The sequence below is a fragment of the Ziziphus jujuba genome, chromosome 4 (assembly GCF_031755915.1).
Source record: "Ziziphus jujuba cultivar Dongzao chromosome 4, ASM3175591v1".
NCBI lineage: Eukaryota > Viridiplantae > Streptophyta > Magnoliopsida > Rosales > Rhamnaceae > Ziziphus > Ziziphus jujuba.
The window spans coordinates 7,844,320-7,865,566 of record NC_083382.1 but is presented as its reverse complement, the minus strand read 5'-3'; the positions used below and the strand labels follow the sequence as shown (position 1 = coordinate 7,865,566).

Sequence of the window (21,247 nt, the reverse complement as noted above, 5' to 3'; positions counted from 1 at the left end):
TTGAGGATTTTCTTGAATAAATTGTAATTAGTGTTTGATTAAATGATTTTCTAATTTTAATTCCTTAATTTCAGACTTAATTGTTTTAATCTCTAATTGTAGATTTTGAACAGTTATGTATTTATTTTTTGATTTATTAAAAGTTTGTAAGGTTTCTGTTAAACAGATTTTTTGAGTACTTTAATTAAGTTGATTTGTTTCTTTGTGATTATCAGTTATGATCTTTTTATATTATTTTCATGTATTCTATCCTTTCATCAGGATTCTCTAATTTGCTAAGTAATTCTAAGATTATATCTTCATCTTCAGTATAATTAGTTAAGACATTAACTGATTTATTACAACAGGCATCTAAACATCATAAAGTAATATTAGGGTTATCTGTGTCACTAGTGGATTCAGAGTGAATACTTGATTCGTCAGAACTTGATTCAGTGTAAATATTGTTTTCACTATGTTCACTATCTGTCTTGTGAATTCCTAAGACATTGATTAAGTTTTGTTTTTGATCTTCTGGAATTTCTAATTGTTTGATTGTTTGCTTAACTTTGCATTCGTTGGCAAAATGACCAAATTTATTACATTTAAAACATTTGATTTTAGTTTTATTTTTTGAATCTTTTTTATGTTTATTTGATTTGTAGAATTTGTCAGAATTTGGTTTATTAAACTTATTGGTTTTGTAATAAGTTTTATGATTTGAATATTTATTATTTCGAAAAGTTCTCTTATGTGATTTTTCTTTGGTTTTGTTTCTCCTGGAGGGTGTTATAGTAGATAGACCATATTGTTGACAAAAGTTTTCTAATTCACATTTAGTTTTTCTTTTATCATTATTTAGTTGATTTGCTATTTTCATATCAGTACACATTTTTAATCCTTCTTTTTTTATTATTGAAACTATATCTCCATAAGTTAATGAATCATAGTCTATGTGACCACTATCATTACTTAAGACATTTTTTATTTTTCTAGCAAATAATTGGGGTAAATCATTAATAAATTTTTCTTTCCAAAAGGGTTGATTACTATCGTCTCTCATCATAATTCTGGTGGTAAATGTTTGTACATACCATTCGAAATCACTAAGGGTTGGACAATGTAAATTGGTTAATTGACTATGAATTCGTTCTATGACAGCTGTAGGGATTCCTATAAAATGTCTGATTATTGTGCCTAACAAGGTATTGACACCATCTGAGACATCTTGACCTATTGATTCATTAAATATTAGGAATCCTTCTTCATCTAATTTATTAGCATAAATAATTGATGATTTAGATTGATCTGTTAAATGTTTTCCCCACCAATAATGTAAAATACCGATAAAACCTATGACTAATAATTCAACAATTTTAGGTTGGGAAAGATTTTGATTGTGAAAATAATTCAACAATTTCAGGTTGGAGAAGATTTTGATTGCGAAATAACTATTAGCAACCATGGACATGTGATGTAATTTGTTTAATATTTCTTGTTCTTTTAATCCATCTATATTCCATTCGTATAATTTATCAGAATTGTCAGAGAATTGATTTTTAAAATTTGATTCTTGAAATTTTGGTGATAAAAATTTATTATTCCATTGTTTAAAGGTATTAAATCGTGGTATTAAAGGTATTCCATTATATATATATACATATATATATCGCAAAGTTAACTTTAAATGATATGGAAATGAACTATCGTAACTTTAAATAATATGAAAATGAACTCTCGTCTAACATAGACATGCATAGATGCACAAAAGATAACTTCATATCTTCAAACAGTATCAAAATTTGAAATATCAGGCATAAGGTAATTATTCTAACTATTTGATAATGGGATGGCAAGCCAACACCGTCTATTGTCCATTTTAACATACAACTGCTAGTCTTACATTCAGATAAATTGTCCAGAAAAAAACATAACAAGCATCCCACATAGAAGAAGACTATGCACATATTTACCATTACCTTTTGACTGATTTATCCATGGGAAAATGGCAATTTTCCACTAATTTCCCAGACAGGCCAATCAAAATTAGCAGTAATGTGTTAGCCATATCCCCATGCTAACATTCTTTAATTACGTACTTTTATACCTAAATAAGGGGTAGGCAGTTACAAACGGGAGATCAAGAGCGGTACCGAGACGGCAGCCTCTTCCCCCATGACCGGCTGGAACAAATCCAACTCCCCATAGCGTTCCAAGATGCGCATCCTGCAGTCCTCAGCAGCCATCAGTCCTGTTGAGAATGCACCATGCACAGACCCTGGGTAGTTCATGCTTGTAGCCTCCCCGGCAAAGAATAGGTTATCTACTGGGACCCTTAGCCTCTCATACAGATCATGGGGTTTGCCTACTGTATCATAGCTATAGGATCCAAGTGAATTAACATCTGTGCCCCAATGAGACACGAGATACTGACTCTGCATAAACCAAAAAGCATAAAATTTAAAACTTTAAATTGTTAGTGTAAAATATAAGGAATAGGACAGGCCCCATATGCTTAAGATCTATTAAATTTGAATGAAATATTTGAGGCAGTAAAGCAGAAAGTGAAAAATAATAGAAGGATTACCGGTGCAGAAGCATCAGGAAGGATCTTCTTGAGTTGCACATAAGCAAAATTAGCAGCCTCTTCATCAGACATTTTCTCAATGTCTCTAGCCAGCTGCCCAGCAGGCATATAAACAAGGACAGAATGACCAGTTGCTTTGTGAAGATTTAGAAAATAGCTGCATTCATAAGATGTTTCTGCAACCACTCCCAAGAACTCCACATTTGGCCAAAATACCTTTTCAAAGTGCAACACTATCTTATTCTCAATCCCAACTCCAAGCTCAGAAATGGCTGATTCCTTCCAATCTGGAAGCTTCGGCTCAAACTTTATTGTTTTTGCTTTCAGCACACCAAGAGGAACAGCAACGACAGCAGCATCTGCCACAAAAGTTCTCCCATCTTCTACTGTTACCTTGACTCCATTAAAACGCCTTACTATCTTTGTAACCCTGAAGATAGGAGTTTGCTCGGTAAGTCACAGACCAATTACAGGAAAAAAAAACCTCAGTCAAGAGGGATCAGAAGCAAATTTATACCTATGGCCCAAGCGGATATCAAGACCCTTGGCCAGCGTGTTTACAACAGGATGGTAACCTCTCACCATAAGCCCGTGACCACCAGGAAGCAGTTCTTCCTGTATACAAAATGGAAAAGAAATAGTTACTTCACACAATCAATAGTAACTATTGCAACAAAACTTTATGCAACGAAGATCACCTATTTATCCTAACACCATAACTTAAAAAATAGAAATAAAACCCTGCTAGAAACTGAAAGTTTTTGAGAGCATAAAGGTCGTTAAAACATTATTCATTAAGTTGTTAACTTCTTTATTCTTTCAGTGAAAATAGCTTTTCGTTACCATATTTTCTTCGATAATTCAGATAAAATAAAATCCACAGCCCTCTAACTGGGCTTAGTTTGCCCATCAACACCCCCAAAATTTGAACTAGTTTTCAGTTCCCGCAAGACAAAAGGAGATTTCTATATTTTTCTGATGAACAGAAAAGAAAAAAAAAATCAATTTAGCAAAAGCATTTAATATAATGTTGATATGCTGGAAAGAGTTAAAAACAGTGTAATACTCAAATGAAAAAGAAACAACTTGTAATTGTGAAATTATTTACATATTATGATAAAGGAATTGTCTATCAAAATAACTGTATCAAGCAAGAGGTTGCATGGGCTTGATAAAGAAAAATCTATTTATAGGTCATTAAATACCAATAATACCGTTGTAATTCACCATAAATATCAGAAATCACGCATATTAGGTTTTTTAAGATTGATTAGAAGCTTGCCTGATCCCAGCATTTAAGTGAGATGGTCTCAGAATCTGCAGCAAACCAACCTTCCATTCTACACAAATACCACTGGAGCACCTTATGGGCAAGCCCCTCCAACCTGTGTACAAAGACCAACATCGGTTACCACTATGTTGTCAAAATATTAAGCTAATAAAACATTTTAGTGCAGTTCATTTCATTAAACCTTAGGTCTGGTCTCCTTTCAGAAACAATTGAGAAAGCACGGAGTATGGACATGTCCTCACTAATTTCTTGTCTTACTTTTTCTGTCTGCATTAAGGACACAAAAACCAACTCAAAGACTGGACTGACAGAATAAAATTTAAGGCCCAATTGTTGGAAACAAGTCCACCGACCAAGCAAGAAGCAGTGTTTCAAAAACTTTTGTCTTTGATCACAATGCAACTGAGCAAAGAATAAAGGAAAAAACATCAACAGAAAAGTGAGAAGACAACTTGCCTCTTTTAAAATGCTCTCAAATGCTTCACCAACTTTTGTCACCAACTCTTGAGGTACTTGATTTCCATCCATATCGAAGAGTGCATAACTGCACAGACAATACCAATTCACAACCGTCCATCAATGCCATTAATTTAGAGGTGGAAAAGAATTCAACTTCATAAAGAGACACGTTTATCTACATCCAACACATAGTGTAAAAATACATGATGCTGATACAAACCAAAACTATAAAAATCCATAGAAGATAGAGGATCGGAGATTAACTACTTCAAGAAGTCTCCAACGTAGCACTAGATATACAACAGTTGTTAAGAATTTCAATATATTACAGATAGGTTGAGTCTTACTAAAAACTTTCAAAAAATGAATAAGAACCTAGATTATTTAAAAATTAAAATAGTTCATAATTAGGAATGAAGGTCAATAAATCAATATAAGATTCACATGCACTAAGAAACTTTCCATGTTTTGATATTGATAATATATAGAAAGGCTGAAAACTAAAAAATTTCTGACGTTTAAAACAACAAGGAACACATGTACATACCTTTCCAAATCATGATCATACAGCACAGAGTTATCCCCACTAGTACGGTAGAGGGGTAAACCAAGTCTACCAATCAAAGGTGCTAAGGGATTCTCTTGGCAAACTCCATGCAACCTAAAGCATACAAAATAAGATAAATAAATAAATAAGTAAATAGCAAAGTGGAGATTCAAATATCTTAGCATGAGAGGGAAAAAAATAGTTAAAGGATAAGCTTACCAAGAAGCACCCAGGTCGACAGGGAAACCAAAGGAGTAATCCGTGTGAACCCGACCACCGATTCTATCCCGTGATTCCAACAGGACAACCTGAACAACATCATACCCACTTTAAAAGAGATAGACATGACGGGAATTTCTCAAAACTACATATGATTAGCACTAAGTAGAACCCCCCCCCCCCCCCCAAAAAAAAAAAATCAGTGAACCATATTACAGAGACTAATAGAAAACAAATACTGCCACTCTTAACACATTAAAAGATATAAAATGCCCCCAAAATACTCACAGATACAAAATTCACTACAATCAGAAAAACCCAACTCTCTTTTGTATTTCTAGTCACAAAAATCGACCAATCCATGTATCATTTATTCTCCCAACAATTTTTTTTCCACTGAATCACCATAAAGCTACAAAGTATAAACTTTGATCAAGTAAGAACACAAGGAATTTTTTTTTTTTACAAAAAATATCGTATTTATTTCAAATACCTGAAATGATGCATCGTGAAGAGCACGAGCGGCTGCAATTCCAGCCATACCACCACCTACCACAATTGCAGATGGTGACGTCGTTTGGCTTCCCCCAACATTTGAATAGCAAAGAGCTACAAGACAACCCCGACCACCGACACAATCAAAAAAGTATCATTTAATAAATAATTCAAAATAATTGCTTTATGTTCACATATATATTTCCTGTCTGATCCGATTAAATTAATTAAAACTAACTAACATAAAACTGCCCATAAAATTTAATTATTTAGAACTTAAATCAATCACCCCGCCAGAAAACACAAAACAGCCCAAAAAATATCAATAATTAAAACAAAAAATATAAAAAGACCAACCTCTACGCAACTGGGGATTACTCCTGTTTCGAGACTCCATACTCTATATATAATGGGTTACTATAAGTTGTATTCTTATTATTATGATGATAGTAATTATAATTATAATTACAATTACTACTAAAATTAAAATTAATAAAGGATAATAACGGGTCAAGGGGCTTCTTTTCGAATTTTAAGAGGGAAGGTGATGATTGAGGCAAATAATGGAGAATAAAAATTAAGAGACACGTAATGAAATGGTTGGAATTGGAATTCAATAAGTTTATAAACCCCAGATTTCCCAACCAGCTCATGCGCTTCTCTTTTCTTCTTCCACTTCTTCGATTCTTCAACCAAAAAGGCAAAAAAAAATAAAAAATAAAAAAAAATTCGGAAATCAATTCCCAGAAACCGAAAAGAAAGACAAAAAACTCAAGCGCGATTCTGAGAAATCAGGCCGAGAATTCGGAATTCCAGTCTTTGTTTGCCGAGTTTGGAAGCAAAAATCTAGGGGTTCCGGAAGGACAACGACAACAAATCCCTCAAACACACAAAAGCGATTTTCTGTTTGGCAGGAGAGAAAACAGAAGGGAAATCAAGAGAGAGAAAAAGAGGATCCTAGAGAGAGAGAGAGAGAGATTGGCAGTCTGAGAGTTCGGTTGGTATGAAAAAGAAAAAGAAAATGAAAGAAAAATGCAAATAAATGCAGAAGAAAGAAAGAAAGCGCAAAAAAGTAGAAAGAACGACGAATCGTTTTTGTATTTCTCGATCTGCTTCGCGGGGGGTTGGCTTTTGGATTTATAGTTGCTTATGACAGAGAGGACTGTTATATCTTCACGCGCGACTTCATTCAAACCCTCTTGTACTCGCTCGATCCATTGGGACACGTATGCTTGGGGGACAATTTTGGAAATTTAATAAAGGATGTGAAATTCCAATATTAGACACCCAAAGCTGGGGTTTTGTACGTAAAGTCGCAAGTGGAGGGTGAATATATGTGACGTTGGGGAGAGTTGTGTTGGCAATTTTGCTGTCGAGCTGTAAATTGCCGTATCACATCAAATCCCATTATAACCTATCTACTTTATAATATCTCAACCTTTTTTTTTTAATTTATTTCATTTCCTCCTAGAAAAAATATTGTTTTCCTTCCATTTCTTTTCTTCAAATTTTCGCAATTTAATTGCTCTCTATATCTCTCTTTTTTCTTTTTCTTTTTCTTTTTCTTTTTCTATTTTGTCTTTGTTAAGTTCTTTGCTGACCGGGTAAGATTTTTTTTTTTTTTTTTGAATGCTTTCATCTTTAATAAAATAAAATTTTAAAAAAAAATCTCTTTGCCATGGAAGAAATTTGTACTACTAATCATTTTGTGAGTCTAAAATTGCTAGTTTAATTCTTGATATATCCCATGAGCATCTTCTGTGTATGTTAATATGTTTAAATTGCAGTTGACGGAGAGGCTATAAAAGCTGTATATTGTTGATTTGAACTTCTACAAAACTACAAAGAATGAATCAATGACATTTTCATTTAAGTAACTTTTGAATCGGTAATACCCATTACTAGGTCTATTTTTTTTTTTTTTTTTTCTAAATGTATGTTAAAGAACCATTTACTGTTAGTAGTCTTTTTGAGGCATTTCATTTTGTGAATTTAATGATAACTACATTAATTTTTACAAAGTAATCTATAATGATCAAATTACAACTTGTGAATATTTTATTTCTCTAGTTAAAATGATTTTATTAAACCATTATTTTTTTAATCTATTTTGTAAAATATAGTTAACAATAATCATTAATAATAACTTTCTAATTGGATTATATTAGGTTTGGTGCTAAAATTATATTTCCTAATTTATACAAAAGTAAGATTTTACTTAAAAGTAATATAAAAATAATATTAAATGTATAATAAATAGCTGCAAATAAATTATGTTACTTTGTTAAAATTTAGTATCCGAATTAGGTTCCTCTATGGTATTAAGTCTACACAAATTTATGATCAAATAATAATAATAATAATAAAAAAGTCTACACAAACTTAATGTGATTTCGTTTCTGTAGGGGAAAATTGATTGGTTCATAGGTCTCACAATATTAAATAGGTATATATATATATATATATATATATTTTACAATGATACTAGACTTACTAAAATAGTCATTAATTTATCTATTAAATAATATAAAAAATAATATTATAATATTTAATTGTTTTATTTTTCAATTTATTTATTTATTTAAAATTTTATTTTTTCATATTTAAATTATATAAATATATTAATAAATAATAATTCAATACGTATCATCTTGCTAACATTTTAAAATAATCATCAATGATTGTAGCACTACATACATGAATCCGTATGAATGAATAATAAATTAGTCAATAAAGTAATCAATAGGTTTTTTTTTTTGTTTTTTTTAATTATTGTGAGTGACGTTTGGTATTATTATTAAATATTATAAATATTAAAAAGGGTAAAAAAACATTTTACCAAACTATAGCTACTAAAATCTTGTATTGTGTACTTATTATTTTTTTATTTGTTACTTCAATCCAAATGTACATTAAAAATTATACATCCAAATATTATTTTTTTTTAAAAACATTCAAATATCATATAACTAATGATCAAAAAAAATATCATATAACTAGGATAAGATCTTATTTTTGTAATTTGTTTTAAATTTATGAAGTGTACATCGTAATTTTGTCACATTTTATGTCTCTTTTCGGTATCCTCTTTTTTTTTTTAAATTTTTCTTTTTTCTTTTTTTGCTTTCCCGCAAGGCACACATGTGCTATGTACCGAAACAAAGAATGATTGCGATTCTTTTTTGTACCTCTAGCTCAAGATGATCTTCCCCGTTTAATTCTCAAAGGAAAAAAGTTTTTTTTTTTTTTTTTTTGGTGTATAGGGGAAAATAATAATTAATAAAAACTTTGTTTTAAGGGGAATTAATTTAATTTAATTGCTTTTTATTTTATTTATTTTCGTAAAAAACAAAATGTATGTTTCGATTTGAAACAAAGTTGATCACAATATCAGTTACTTATAAAAATTAAAAAAAAAAAAAAAAAAAAACACTTTTGGTGACAAGATCCACCCTATTATAAGTTCTTGGAAAAGATTCAAATCATCCTAAGGAAAGTTCTAACAAATAATTTTCTAACAAAACTTCCTTTAAACAGCCTAAAATTTGTTCTATAAATGAAAATATACTCTAATATATATATTACCACAAAATATATTTGCAGTTAGGCTTAAATTAAAATTTTAATATCAAAACTAATGTTAATATTTTATTTTTTTAACTTTTAAATCGTATTAAATGCTAAAATTTAAAATTATATTTATTAATTAGTGGATCTTAATAGAGTTCACTTTTGCTACATAGTACTTTGTTATATCACTAAACCTATAGTTGACCACTTTTTAAATTTAAATCTTAGTTGTTTATGTGATTTAAGAATTAATAAAAGAAGATTTGATATTAAAATCATTATATCATTTTGATATGAGCCTGACTATAAATATAAAATCCGATTAAGTATATATATATATATATAGTCAGTATAAAATAAAATCCATTTATATTATTAAATTAAAATCTATTTTGGATTATTATTAGATCACATTAAAGGTTAAGATTTAAAATTCAAAAAGTAATAAAAAATGAGTTTATTGATATAGAAAAATTATATTTAATAAAATGAATCCTGCTCTAAGAGTTAAAAGAGAAAGATATTAGGTTAGTTTTCATATTAAAAACCTTATTTGAACTTAAATGTATATATATATATATATATATTTCAACTGGGTTTGGGTCGATTTCAATGAAATTTGGTGAAAGGTGGTTGTGGTCTGCAGGTTTCGATGGGGTGGGGGTAAAAATTCAAGTTCCAAAGTTTTCAAGAGCAAAATGGATATTTTTAAAACAATACTAGTACTGGTTTTGACATTGATAAAATAATAACGTATAAAATTTATCAACTTTATAACTTTTAAATTGTAAATCAAAAATAAACTTGTTGTGCTGCTAGTTTATGAAAATATATTGATGGGCTGTACATAATAGCATAATAGTCAAAACCAAAACTTGTCTACATGAAAAATCAACCATTAGACCCACATGGAATCCAACTAGCCAAACATAACCAAATTTGTACAATATATATTTTTTTTTTGTTTTGGTGGGAGACCAAAGTTGTACAATTAAGTATTATTGGTATGGGATGGTATGGGATGTTACATTTAGAATCTTAAAATCTATATAATATTTATATGTCTTGGGTAAATTCAATTAATCATCTTCTATTGGTTCTAAAAATAATATGTTCTCGGTTTACCTTTTTTTCCCCTTTGATTTTATTTGTGAATAGCAAAACAATATTTAAACTCTTCAGAATTAAATATAAAACTATAAGGGAAGGAACACATAACTACTACCTTGCCGTAATGCATGAAGCTAATTGAAACAAAATTAATCATCTTCTATTGGTTCTAAAAATAATATGTTCTCGGTTTTCCTTTTTTTCCCTTTGATTTTGTTAGTCAATAGCAAAACAATATTTAAACTATTCAGAATTAAATATAAAACTATAAGGGAAGGAACACATAACTACTACCTTGCAGTAATGCATGAAGCTAATTGAAACAAAATTAAACTCCCATAAAAGGCAGTTAGTGGTTATTGTACTTGGATTGAAGAGGGCCCTTTCTGGATCAAAGTTCACTTGGCAATGGTGTTTATGCTCTTTGTTAATGAAATATTTCTTTCTTTCTTTCAAAAAATAAGAAATAAAGGCCCCCACAAGAGCAAATGGTCTAAGAGAAGTTGTGAATCAACATAATATTTTTTATAATAATTTAAAAAAAAAATAGTTTCTATAATAACTTTAAGCCACAATGAATGACATTTATAAAAAAAAATTAAGTATACATGAATGACAAATATGTAATAGAACGATAATCATTAATTTGAATTTAAAAAAAAAAAAAACAATTAGTAGTTACTATTTTGTATAGTAACAAAAAGAAAATCAAAAGTTTATAATGAAAATGAGCTTAATTGGTTTCATAAGCAGTTTATGCTTTTCAATCATGATTTTTATTTGGAAAAAAAAAAAAAACAAGAGAGTCAATTTATACATAAATCGTAAAAGCTTTAAGAAAAAAATGGAAAACTAAAAATAAAAATGTAAACCTTATTCAAATAACAACGATCAATTTTAATCACAATAATATCTTTGTTTCTAAATTTTTATTTAATTATTGATTAAATATAATATTTTTACCTTCTTAGTACAGTGATATTAAGTACTTCAAAATCACCTCCAAAAGCACAAACGAGAGTTCACTTGATCATGTACTAATTATGGTAATAAATTTATAATTTAAGAGTTAAAAAATTTTTCCTTTAACAATTTTAGAAATGCAAAATTGTTCTTTCAAAAGTCTTTTTTTTTTTTAATTACATTTTTTGAAAAGAAAAACAAGAATATAAAAGACAATTTTTTGTTGAAAGTTGAAACCAAAAACATACATAATAGAACATTGAAATTTTAGCCTAATTTCCAATATATGTATGAACTTGAACAACCCTTTGTATACGTTTTCCTAAGTTTTGTGACCAACATCATAGTTTTACTCATAACTTTTTTTGATATGAACTTTGGTTATTGTCCTACAAAATAATAGTTTTCATCATTGAGCTATATATCCTACCTACATGAGTTAAAGTAACTGAGGTTTAAAAATGCATCATGGACAAAATGAATCATATATCAATAAATTGAATCATATTTCAATTTTAGATGTCAATTAGCAGTTTGGGACAAATAAAATATTTCTTGATTTAAAACTATGAATGGCCTTAAACTCAAAATTTAAAAATATTATTAGTGATCATCACCTATCGAATTATCCTAAAAGGATAAGATAATGATTTAAAACTATGAGATTTGGGTAAAATAATTTATATACACATCAATAAGATGATGTAAAAAAGGATAATATTTGTGAATTAATTAAGAAGATAATGGGCCTGTAGAGAGCCAAATATATCATGATCCTTGCATTTATGCATGATGATAAGATGTTTCTTAATCAACAAGCACTGTCCTATAAATGAATTGGTACCAAAGCAACGTAATTGTCAGACTAATCAAAATAACTCATTTTTTGGTATTAATCGGAAAAGATAGCTTCCCTAATAATAAAATCTGTATGAGAATGGAAATTGGAACAAGATGAAAGATTAGATACCATTTTAGTTTTTAATTTTTTTTTTCATTTTTCTCTAGTTAAGTGGATATTATTTATTTAAATAAAAGGTTAGTTAATGGTGGTTAGAACTATTTATAAGATTAGCTATTCACAAGAGCCGCCCTTTTATCACATGTTTATTGTCCAGAGTGGGACTGTCAGGTCAATTTCATGGATTTATTTTCTACATAATTAAAAACTACTTTATTAATGACCTTTTTGGCAACGTGGAACATAGCATTTTTGAAGAAATATATTTAAAGAAAAAGCATGATCCACAAATATAATTTCAAAATACCAAAAGAAAATAAATAATAATAATAATTCATGACATTTAATCCAAATGGTGACAACTGCATGGATTGCTCAGCAACTTTTAATCCTATAGGACAGTGACAGTATATTTTTCCAAGTTCTACACGTACATGATGGAGATTTTAATTGGACAGCTCAACTAGTTAAAAGCCATTTGTTTTTGGACATATATATGTTAAATTGGGGCATAATTAAGGGATTTTTATACAACAATGATCAATTAATTGAGAATTTGAAGGTTCATAGCAAAGATCATTGCTCTTCAGACTATCCAAAGGAGCAACTAATTAAACACCATGTTGCTTGCTATGAAGATTGCCTTTTCAATATTACTTTTCATCAAACAAAAGGAAGAAGAAAAAGAAAATTTTAAACTTTTTTTTATCCTTAATTTAAAAAGCGATTTCCATGTGAATCTTTTTTGCATGATTTTCTATTGACTTTTGGTGAATCTTTCGTCATAATTTTCTATTGACTTATGTGGTGAATCTTAGCTTTGTTAATTTCCAGATGACCAGTATTATAGACTGTTTGCTAATTGCCCCTGCAATTACATTGTGATGCTAATTCCTTAATTATATTATTAAATCACATTAAACATGCTAAATTCCCTAATCAGTAAGCAGTATTAGCTTGATTTGTGTCCTTGAAAAACTCTACATATCAAAGGCTAAGCATGTTCCAGCAAATGCTTTGAAAATTTATTAACTTTATTTTATTTTTAAATTAAAAACTTTATCCTATAGTTTCCAGTACACAAAGTCGGTGCATAGTTTGCCAAATTGGACTATAATTTGTCAAATTGGACTATGACCAAATCCTCTAATCAAACGCATGTACATACACGCTAATCCGGACATGAATATGTAAATGGCTTACAAGGATTGTCATCAACTTATTTTATGTCAAACAGATTCTCAAATAATGAGTTGGAATTATATTAATATTATCAAAATTGATAGAAGATTTAACTATGAAAGTCACTTGTATACATAAAGTTTATCGATCTCCATCATGATCTGCTTCGCTAATTATATGCAAAAATATTTATCACCACACTTTGAGAAATCGCTTTTTGAAATATAAATGTATATCACTTTTCATGCAATATTGCACTACTCAACAACAATATACACGTATTTTAAACGGAAATAAGTGGTTCTTTACCTTATCTCCCACTTGATGATGACTTTTACAATCATGTAATTAGTCCACTTATTTTCCACAAATTGGATGCTTAATAATTTTTATTTCAGTGCTACACGGAGGACTTCCATTGAAATTAATTATTCTCTCTTTTTTAAGGGTCTTCCATTAACTACAAATTTGATTAAGTCGGTAAAAAATTTCAAAACCGATCATAAAAGGCCAAAAAAGCATGAACTAGCAAGTTGCTGTCTTCCTTATGTAAGTAATTTTTCTTTTTAAAAAAATTATTTCACTATATAAAGTAATTAGAAAATTTTCCGAAAAAGAAGAAGATGCATGAAAATATATACGTACATATATATATAAAACTAATTATTTAGTTAGGAATACAAGATAAAAAAAATTTGGTTAAAATAAAAAAATCAATTTCTCTTAACTGATTTGAACGATAATATTCTAACTAAATCAAAACTGTAAATATACATATATACAATAAACGAGCAGGTAAAATAATTTGCACTAATTATTAACCTTTTTTTGGGGCTAAACTTCTTATTAGTTTATTTCGTAACAAATTTAGGGGTATGAAAAGTTTATTTTATTCTATTTTCATATTTTTGAGTGGACCATGTTGTGACGCGGAAAATAAGTGTACGGGTAAAATTAAAAATTTTAACTATTTCCCTTTCGATGAGAGTCAAAATTATTGTTGAAAAAAAAAAAAAAAAAAACAGTAATTGACTATTGAAGTATCTTGTAAAAACAAAAATGCTTTAATTTATAGTGATAATTTTGGCTGTATTTTGATGGGTCCAACAAAAACGTGTCATATAACTGTTTGGACCACATGTTTTATCAAATTTAAATAGAGCATTATAGTAGGAGTATTTTTTTATTTTATTTTTTTGGTGGAATTTATTTAGTTAGGTTTATAGCTCGAGTTCAAATTGCACTAAAGATATCATTCAGGCTTTGTCCATTTTAACTGCTATTTTGACACAAAACAGAGACGTGGTAAAGATGCAATGGGCAACGCATCTGAGTGAGTGGATCAGAAAGAAAAACCCTCTTTCTGAACCAAAACGAGCCCACCGTTCCCAAAAAGCTTCCTAACTTTCCATGTGGGTTGTTGGTAAAGTTTCATCGTTTAAAGCTCACAGCACTCCAATGCAGGCCTACTTAATATTCTATAATTCTGGTTCCGTTCAAATGAAATTTGAAAATCTTGAAACAATTGATTCCATTTCGTATTTTATCAAGCAATGATATATTATAGTAGTAATATAATCTTGGTAGCATATATTTATGGTGTTATATTAATTAATAATTTAAAATGAAAAAACAGTTTAAATGCAAATAATCATTCTTAGCATGTACTGTATCAATAGATTTTAACATAAATATAAAATGGAAAAAAAATAACTATGATATATATTTATATATAACAAGCGATAGAAACTATAAAAAATAACATTCACATATCTAATGGTTTTGAATAACTATTCTTCATAATTTTTATCATAAATATTTTACTATATCAAATCCACATATGCATATATATATATATATATATACATGTATGTCTAATTTTGCTATGATTCCAAGCTTTACCCCTCTGTTCTCCTTCCTCCATGCCATCATCTCTTCCTGACTTTACAATCTGTACAATAAATCTCTTATATATAATATAAATAAATATATATATATATATATATATGTATAATTTTGCTATGATTCCAAACTTTACTCCTCTGTTCTCCTTCCTCCGTACCATCATCTCCACCTGACTTCTAACCAAATATTTAAGAAATGAACAGGAGGGTTAAAGGGCAAAATTGGAAATTCAAAACACTAATTCTTAATGACTCGTGGCAACAACTTTTTCTTGTTTCCTTACTTTATTTTTTGTTCTTTTAATATTATAGTTTTTCATAAAGAATTAACATCGACCACCATTATGCCTTCGTGAATAATTAAAGAGAATTGGACATGCATGAAATGTGGTAGGGTTTCATTTTATATATAACACGTGAAAAGATAAAATAAGTTTACTTCTTTTGCTAACAACCAAAAGTCATTTATACAATATAAATATCTTCAAATTTATAAGTTTATTTTAGATCCATTAATTGTTCAAAAAAAAAAAAAAAAAAAAACAGTCGGCATACATGCAAATTATACTAAAATTAGATAGAAGAGAAAGGAGAGAGTACATAAATGAAAACAAATTATACAATTATTTTATAAAATGTATGCTTGCATATTGAAAATAATAAATAATCTTATCAATTATTTTCAAATCTAATGTCATTTCAGTTCTTTGCCTCCTCAATATCTATAAATTTACTTGTAATAGCAATGATCTTATACATATTCAAAATTTAACTCTACTACTTTCTATAAAAGAGTTTTTTTTTTTTTTTTTTTTTTCGGGGGCTAATGTTCCAAATTCGAATTTTCTAACCAATATATATAAGGATATATATATTTTTTTTGATAATGTTCAAAATTCGAACCTTCCATCCAATATTTATTTATTTTTTTTAAAAAAACTCTATATCTCATATTAAATGCTTATCCTTTTTGCTTTCACTATTAAGATGTTATTTGGTAACATTGTTGATTATAGTTTTTTTTAAAATTTATTTCAAATGTTAGTTATTGATAATTATAATTTATTAGACATTTTAAACCACCGTAAATTTAAAAACAGAATAAAACAAAAGCGAACACAATTTGAAATTGTGTTTAATTTAATTTTTATGTAATTTTTCTTTAGCTTTATAGTTCATTTTGCATAATAAACATTAACTATCACTGACTAATATTTGAAATAAACAAATTGAACATAATAAATAGAAAAAAGTTTTAAAACAAAAATTAAAAACCAACCAGACTAACAAACAACACTTAAAGATTAGTGGTTTTTTTCTTTTTTCTTTTTTTTTTTTTGTGAACAATCTTAGAAGGTTAGTTTGTAAAACAAATGAGTTATTAGGTAGATATTAACAAAAAAATAAAGTTTAAAAAAGAGTTATATACCTATATATATATATATATAGTTTTTTTTTTTTATTCTGAAAATGAAGTACCCAAACCAAATCATTATCCGAAAAGCAATCACTTTTACTATTAAACTGTCCTTGAAAAAAAATGAAAAAAAAGAAAAGAAAAGAGAAGTGTTAATTAGGTCGATATATTCCTGTCAACAAAAACGAGTTAGGATCACATAAATTATATTATATAATACAATGTTTTTATTTTGGTAATGAATTATATATAAATATGAATTGTAGTGTATCCTAATCCAGGAAAGGAATAAATTATTAATTTAACAAAGAAAAAAAAAAATAGTGGCAGCAACAAGTCACCTACCACCGCCCACGTTTTGTGGACCGCTGATTCAAAAAAGATGAAAAGGGAGCTTTTTCGTGCAAAAAGAAAATATCGTGGAAAAGGACTACCAGGAAACCAACCACGTGTTAGTAGCAATAGCACCAAACAAGCTCTACCATATCATGTTTAGTTATGTTATGTCAAACAAATTGGATAATATATATATATATATATATATATTATCCAATTTTAATTACAAATTCACAATAAGAGGGACCAGAACACAGGCACACACAGTCCTAGAGCTTTCAATCAATATTAACTACACTGTATAACATATAGTAAGTTTGTCGTCGAGTCCTCCATAGTACTTGGAAGAAATTAAGCACTCTTTGGATAAAAATGAAAGCACAACCCTTAGTGCTTGTTCCATATTATAGGAGGGAAGCAGGAAATGTCTCTTCGAGGAAGTCATATGAAAATAAAGTAATAAATTTAAGCAATGTTTATGCTTTAAAAAGTAAAACATATTACCCAATATTATTACTAATAGTTGAAATAATTAATGAATCAGAAGAATTTTTAACATGATTTTTATTTTAATTTCGTATAAATCTTTTAAATAAATATTTTTTCTTTATGGATATCGTATGAGTTATATATTTTGAATGAATTATTAAAACAGAAGCGATAACATTAAAGGATGTATTTATTTTTAGCCAAATGGAAGACGCCCGCAAAAATCAAACATTAATACACTATAGGTACAACTGAAATAAAAATTCTAGTAATAATTAAAAACTAAACTTAATGCATAATTAAATTAATATCCGCTAATTAAATTAATTGTTTATTTTATATTAAAAAAATTAAATTTAATTGTTTACATTTATAAATACTTACACAAATAATAATGGTATAAAAATAAAATAAATCTTTGATTTGGGGGCAATTCTATGTAAAAAGATTTTTTCTTACTTTTTTTAAAACAATCCCATACATGGAAAATATTTAATCAATTTCAGGGGCTACTTTTCAACGTGGCTCGCCATTATATATATATATATATATATATGTTATTTGAACAGGTATTCCTTATGGTTTTTCTTTATAAATTCCTACTATATTATATATATATATATATAATATATATGAGTTTGTAAATGGTCAAAAAATTAAAAACAAAACCTTTTTGCTTGCTCAAGTGGATGAAGTAGAAAACAGAACATCTTTGAACGACTCAGGTTTCAAGGATCTGACTTGATTAAGGAATTGCACAGAATTGGCCTTTTTATTTATTTATTTTTGGTTCTGCCTTTCTTTTTTATTTGGGCGAATAATTGTACGTGATCTGCATGCCAGCCAGCTAGAAATCCATGTGCTATACAAAATAGCTAGAACTTGGATTTTCTTGTACTACATATCTCTCAAACTATTTTCATTCACATTTACGAGGGAAAGGGGCAGGGAAGAGACTTAAACTTATCTTAAAAAAAATTTAGAATAGCTTTTTTTTTTCTTTTTTTTTTATTTTTACATTTTCTTTTATATTTAAACGACAAATATATATTGTTAAAGTTTTAGTTTTGATTTGTGGTAAAGCATGCTTAATTACTACAAAATTTGTTTGTTTTTATCCTGTATTTTCTTACACAGACGGATTTCAAGCTTCAAATGTCGTTTTACTATTATGCAGACATTTAACATAGAATTGGACTGGATTTTTTATTTTTTTTCTAAAATGTTATTCGGTCAAATTTAAAATTATCCAGTACAAGAATCCCAAACTGTTATAATAACAGATTCAAATAATAATTTTAATAAAATTAATTACGAATCACTTATATACTTTAATTAGTCATTTGTAATAATATTTACTAAAAATATTTTGATATATAATGATAAATTAATATAATATAACAATTTCATCATTCTATTTACTTTTTGTCCCCTGTTTAAGGAAACATGACTCCATCAACTTGAAAATCAGCTAGATGTAGATAATCAATAGCCTCCATATATAACACTAGAGGAGCTAGGTAGGCCATTCAGATACCTAAACACATACACACCCCAATTAAGCTTATGATAGACATGGAGAAAAACTTGAAATTGTATTTACTAGTTAATTAGGTATATGAATTGCAAATGGAAGAGACATTAGGGCCATACATCCCATATCTATATACATATATATATATATATATATATATATATTATTTATAAGTAAATTGAAAAAACGTGGACCAGGTTTATTGAGGAAAGCAAGCAAAAGATGAGAAAGAGTGAAAAATGTGGCTGTGAAATGTGAGATTTTTTATTATTATTATTATTTTTTTTAAAATTTAAGTAAATGTAATGATGGATAGTAGTGAAGAAACAAAAGTAGTTTCTTCAGTTTTTTTTTCATTCAAAACTTAATACCTGAAGTTGGCATATCATGTCCACAATGTTCCAAAATAATGCTTCTTTTTACTTTGTAATCATTGTGTCTATTGGTGTGAAATAAATCTTGATATCTATAATACCATTTTTCATTTAGGAATTAATATCATTAATTTATTGATCAAAGTTAGAAATCTTGCTAATGATGTAATGAATAGACTTTACTATTTATGCATTTTTGGATGATTTAAAAGTCTTCAAAGTGATATCAGGTTTTAGAAATAACAACATATTAATTTGTTCAAATGTATATAAAAAAAAATAAATATATACGTACATACTTATTATGTTAGAGAAAATTCAAAACACGCTGTACCATATATATTTCTCATCTTTCATACTGCAATATTTCTTTAAATATATACATATATACATATTTATTGATTTTGTGATAATTTAAATTCATAATCATTGCTTATATATATTTTTATCATTATAGTAATTTTTTATTTTAATATTTTAAACATAAGGAATTATGCTATCCTCATTTAATGTTATTTATTTAGTATTATTTTTGTAATTATTTTTTATTTTTTATTTTTATATATATTGTGTTTCGGTATAATGTTTCATTTTTTCTTCGGCTAAAAGTGTTTTGGGTTTGAAAAATAAAGTAAAAGTGGTTTAGGTATAATGTCTTATCAAATCATTGTCACTAATAGATTGACGTATTAAATTGTTGATATTTTCCAATTCAAGCAGACATTACTTGTCCATTGTAAAACTATTTGTCGCAGTCATGTAGCAAATTTAGAAATCACAACTTATGACGACGTTGCCGCCTAAAACACCAATAACTTAGGACAACCAGCTTATGGGCCTTCTCATGTCCAAATTCAGTCACACTTTTGGGCCAAGCCTTTTTGGTAAATATATTTTGGGCCAAGATGAGTTCCAAATGTTCATCTGAATTAAGCCACACTTGTTAAATGGTGAAAATGTAGAACCACATGATCTTTAGCAATATATAATTCAATTATGTCCAACTTATAGTTTGATTCTGGGTACGGTGAAATAAATGAGAACTACAAAAGACTTGTACCTAACATAAGCAATTGTTGAAAGTAAACAATTTTAAGAGGAAACCAAATGATAGAGGAGCCCACTTGACCGACTCGAACAATTATTTTTAATGACAATAATGGTTCACATTATAAAAACATGCTTCACTTTTCTGTCTTCTTTGTTGAAAAATCTACTAAATCCTATGACTCACATTGAGATGGATTCCACATGTGCGTGTGTATGTGTGTCTGGGAGTATGTACTTGGGAAGTGTTACACAAATTTTCTCCTTGTTTATCACTCAAAATAATGTACATTCAATCTTATAGGGATAATTTAATAATAATGTGCAGTCAATTCTATAGGGACAACCTAGTCTTAATTTATTAAATTTGATAAAAGTTCACAATTCAAATTTTTTTCACTTTAAATATATTAAAAAAAAAGAAAAGGAAAACACTTAAAATATGTGGACCATAGATAAAAACATTCATGTTAATCAAATTTATAAGACTAATTAATTATATAAACTAACAACCTAAATGGCTGGCAAGTACCAACAGTAGCACTTTTCATGTCAATGTAAGTTGGAAACATATTACCAACATAGTCAAAATTAACTTTATGTATATATCTATGAGTGTGTGAGGCTGAATGATTATAGATTGATTAGTAATTGATGAAAGCTAGATTAGAAGAGTAAAAAGAATGGTAATGATTGAGAAGAGGAGCAGACTTTTCTACTTCTCAAAAGACATCGACATTTGGCTGCCCCTACTCTTACAAGTGGGGTATAAAAGGTTAAAAA

At 28.1% G+C, this 21,247-nt stretch overlaps 1 protein-coding gene across 1 annotated transcript; it reads right to left on the bottom strand.

Moving 5' to 3' along the window:
* Positions 1-1,796: 1,796 nt before the first annotated feature.
* Positions 1,797-6,694, bottom strand: LOC107416625 (polyamine oxidase 2). Its single transcript, XM_060816516.1, has 10 exons — positions 5,935-6,694; positions 5,576-5,691; positions 5,083-5,171; positions 4,864-4,977; positions 4,310-4,401; positions 4,039-4,120; positions 3,849-3,951; positions 3,084-3,181; positions 2,567-2,996; positions 1,797-2,414 (listed from the first exon to the last, which is right to left on the bottom strand). The coding sequence occupies exons 1-10, from the start codon at positions 5,972-5,974 to the stop codon at positions 2,106-2,108; spliced, it is 1,473 nt and encodes a 490-aa protein (XP_060672499.1). The 5' UTR covers positions 5,975-6,694; the 3' UTR covers positions 1,797-2,105.
* Positions 6,695-21,247: the final 14,553 nt, after the last annotated feature.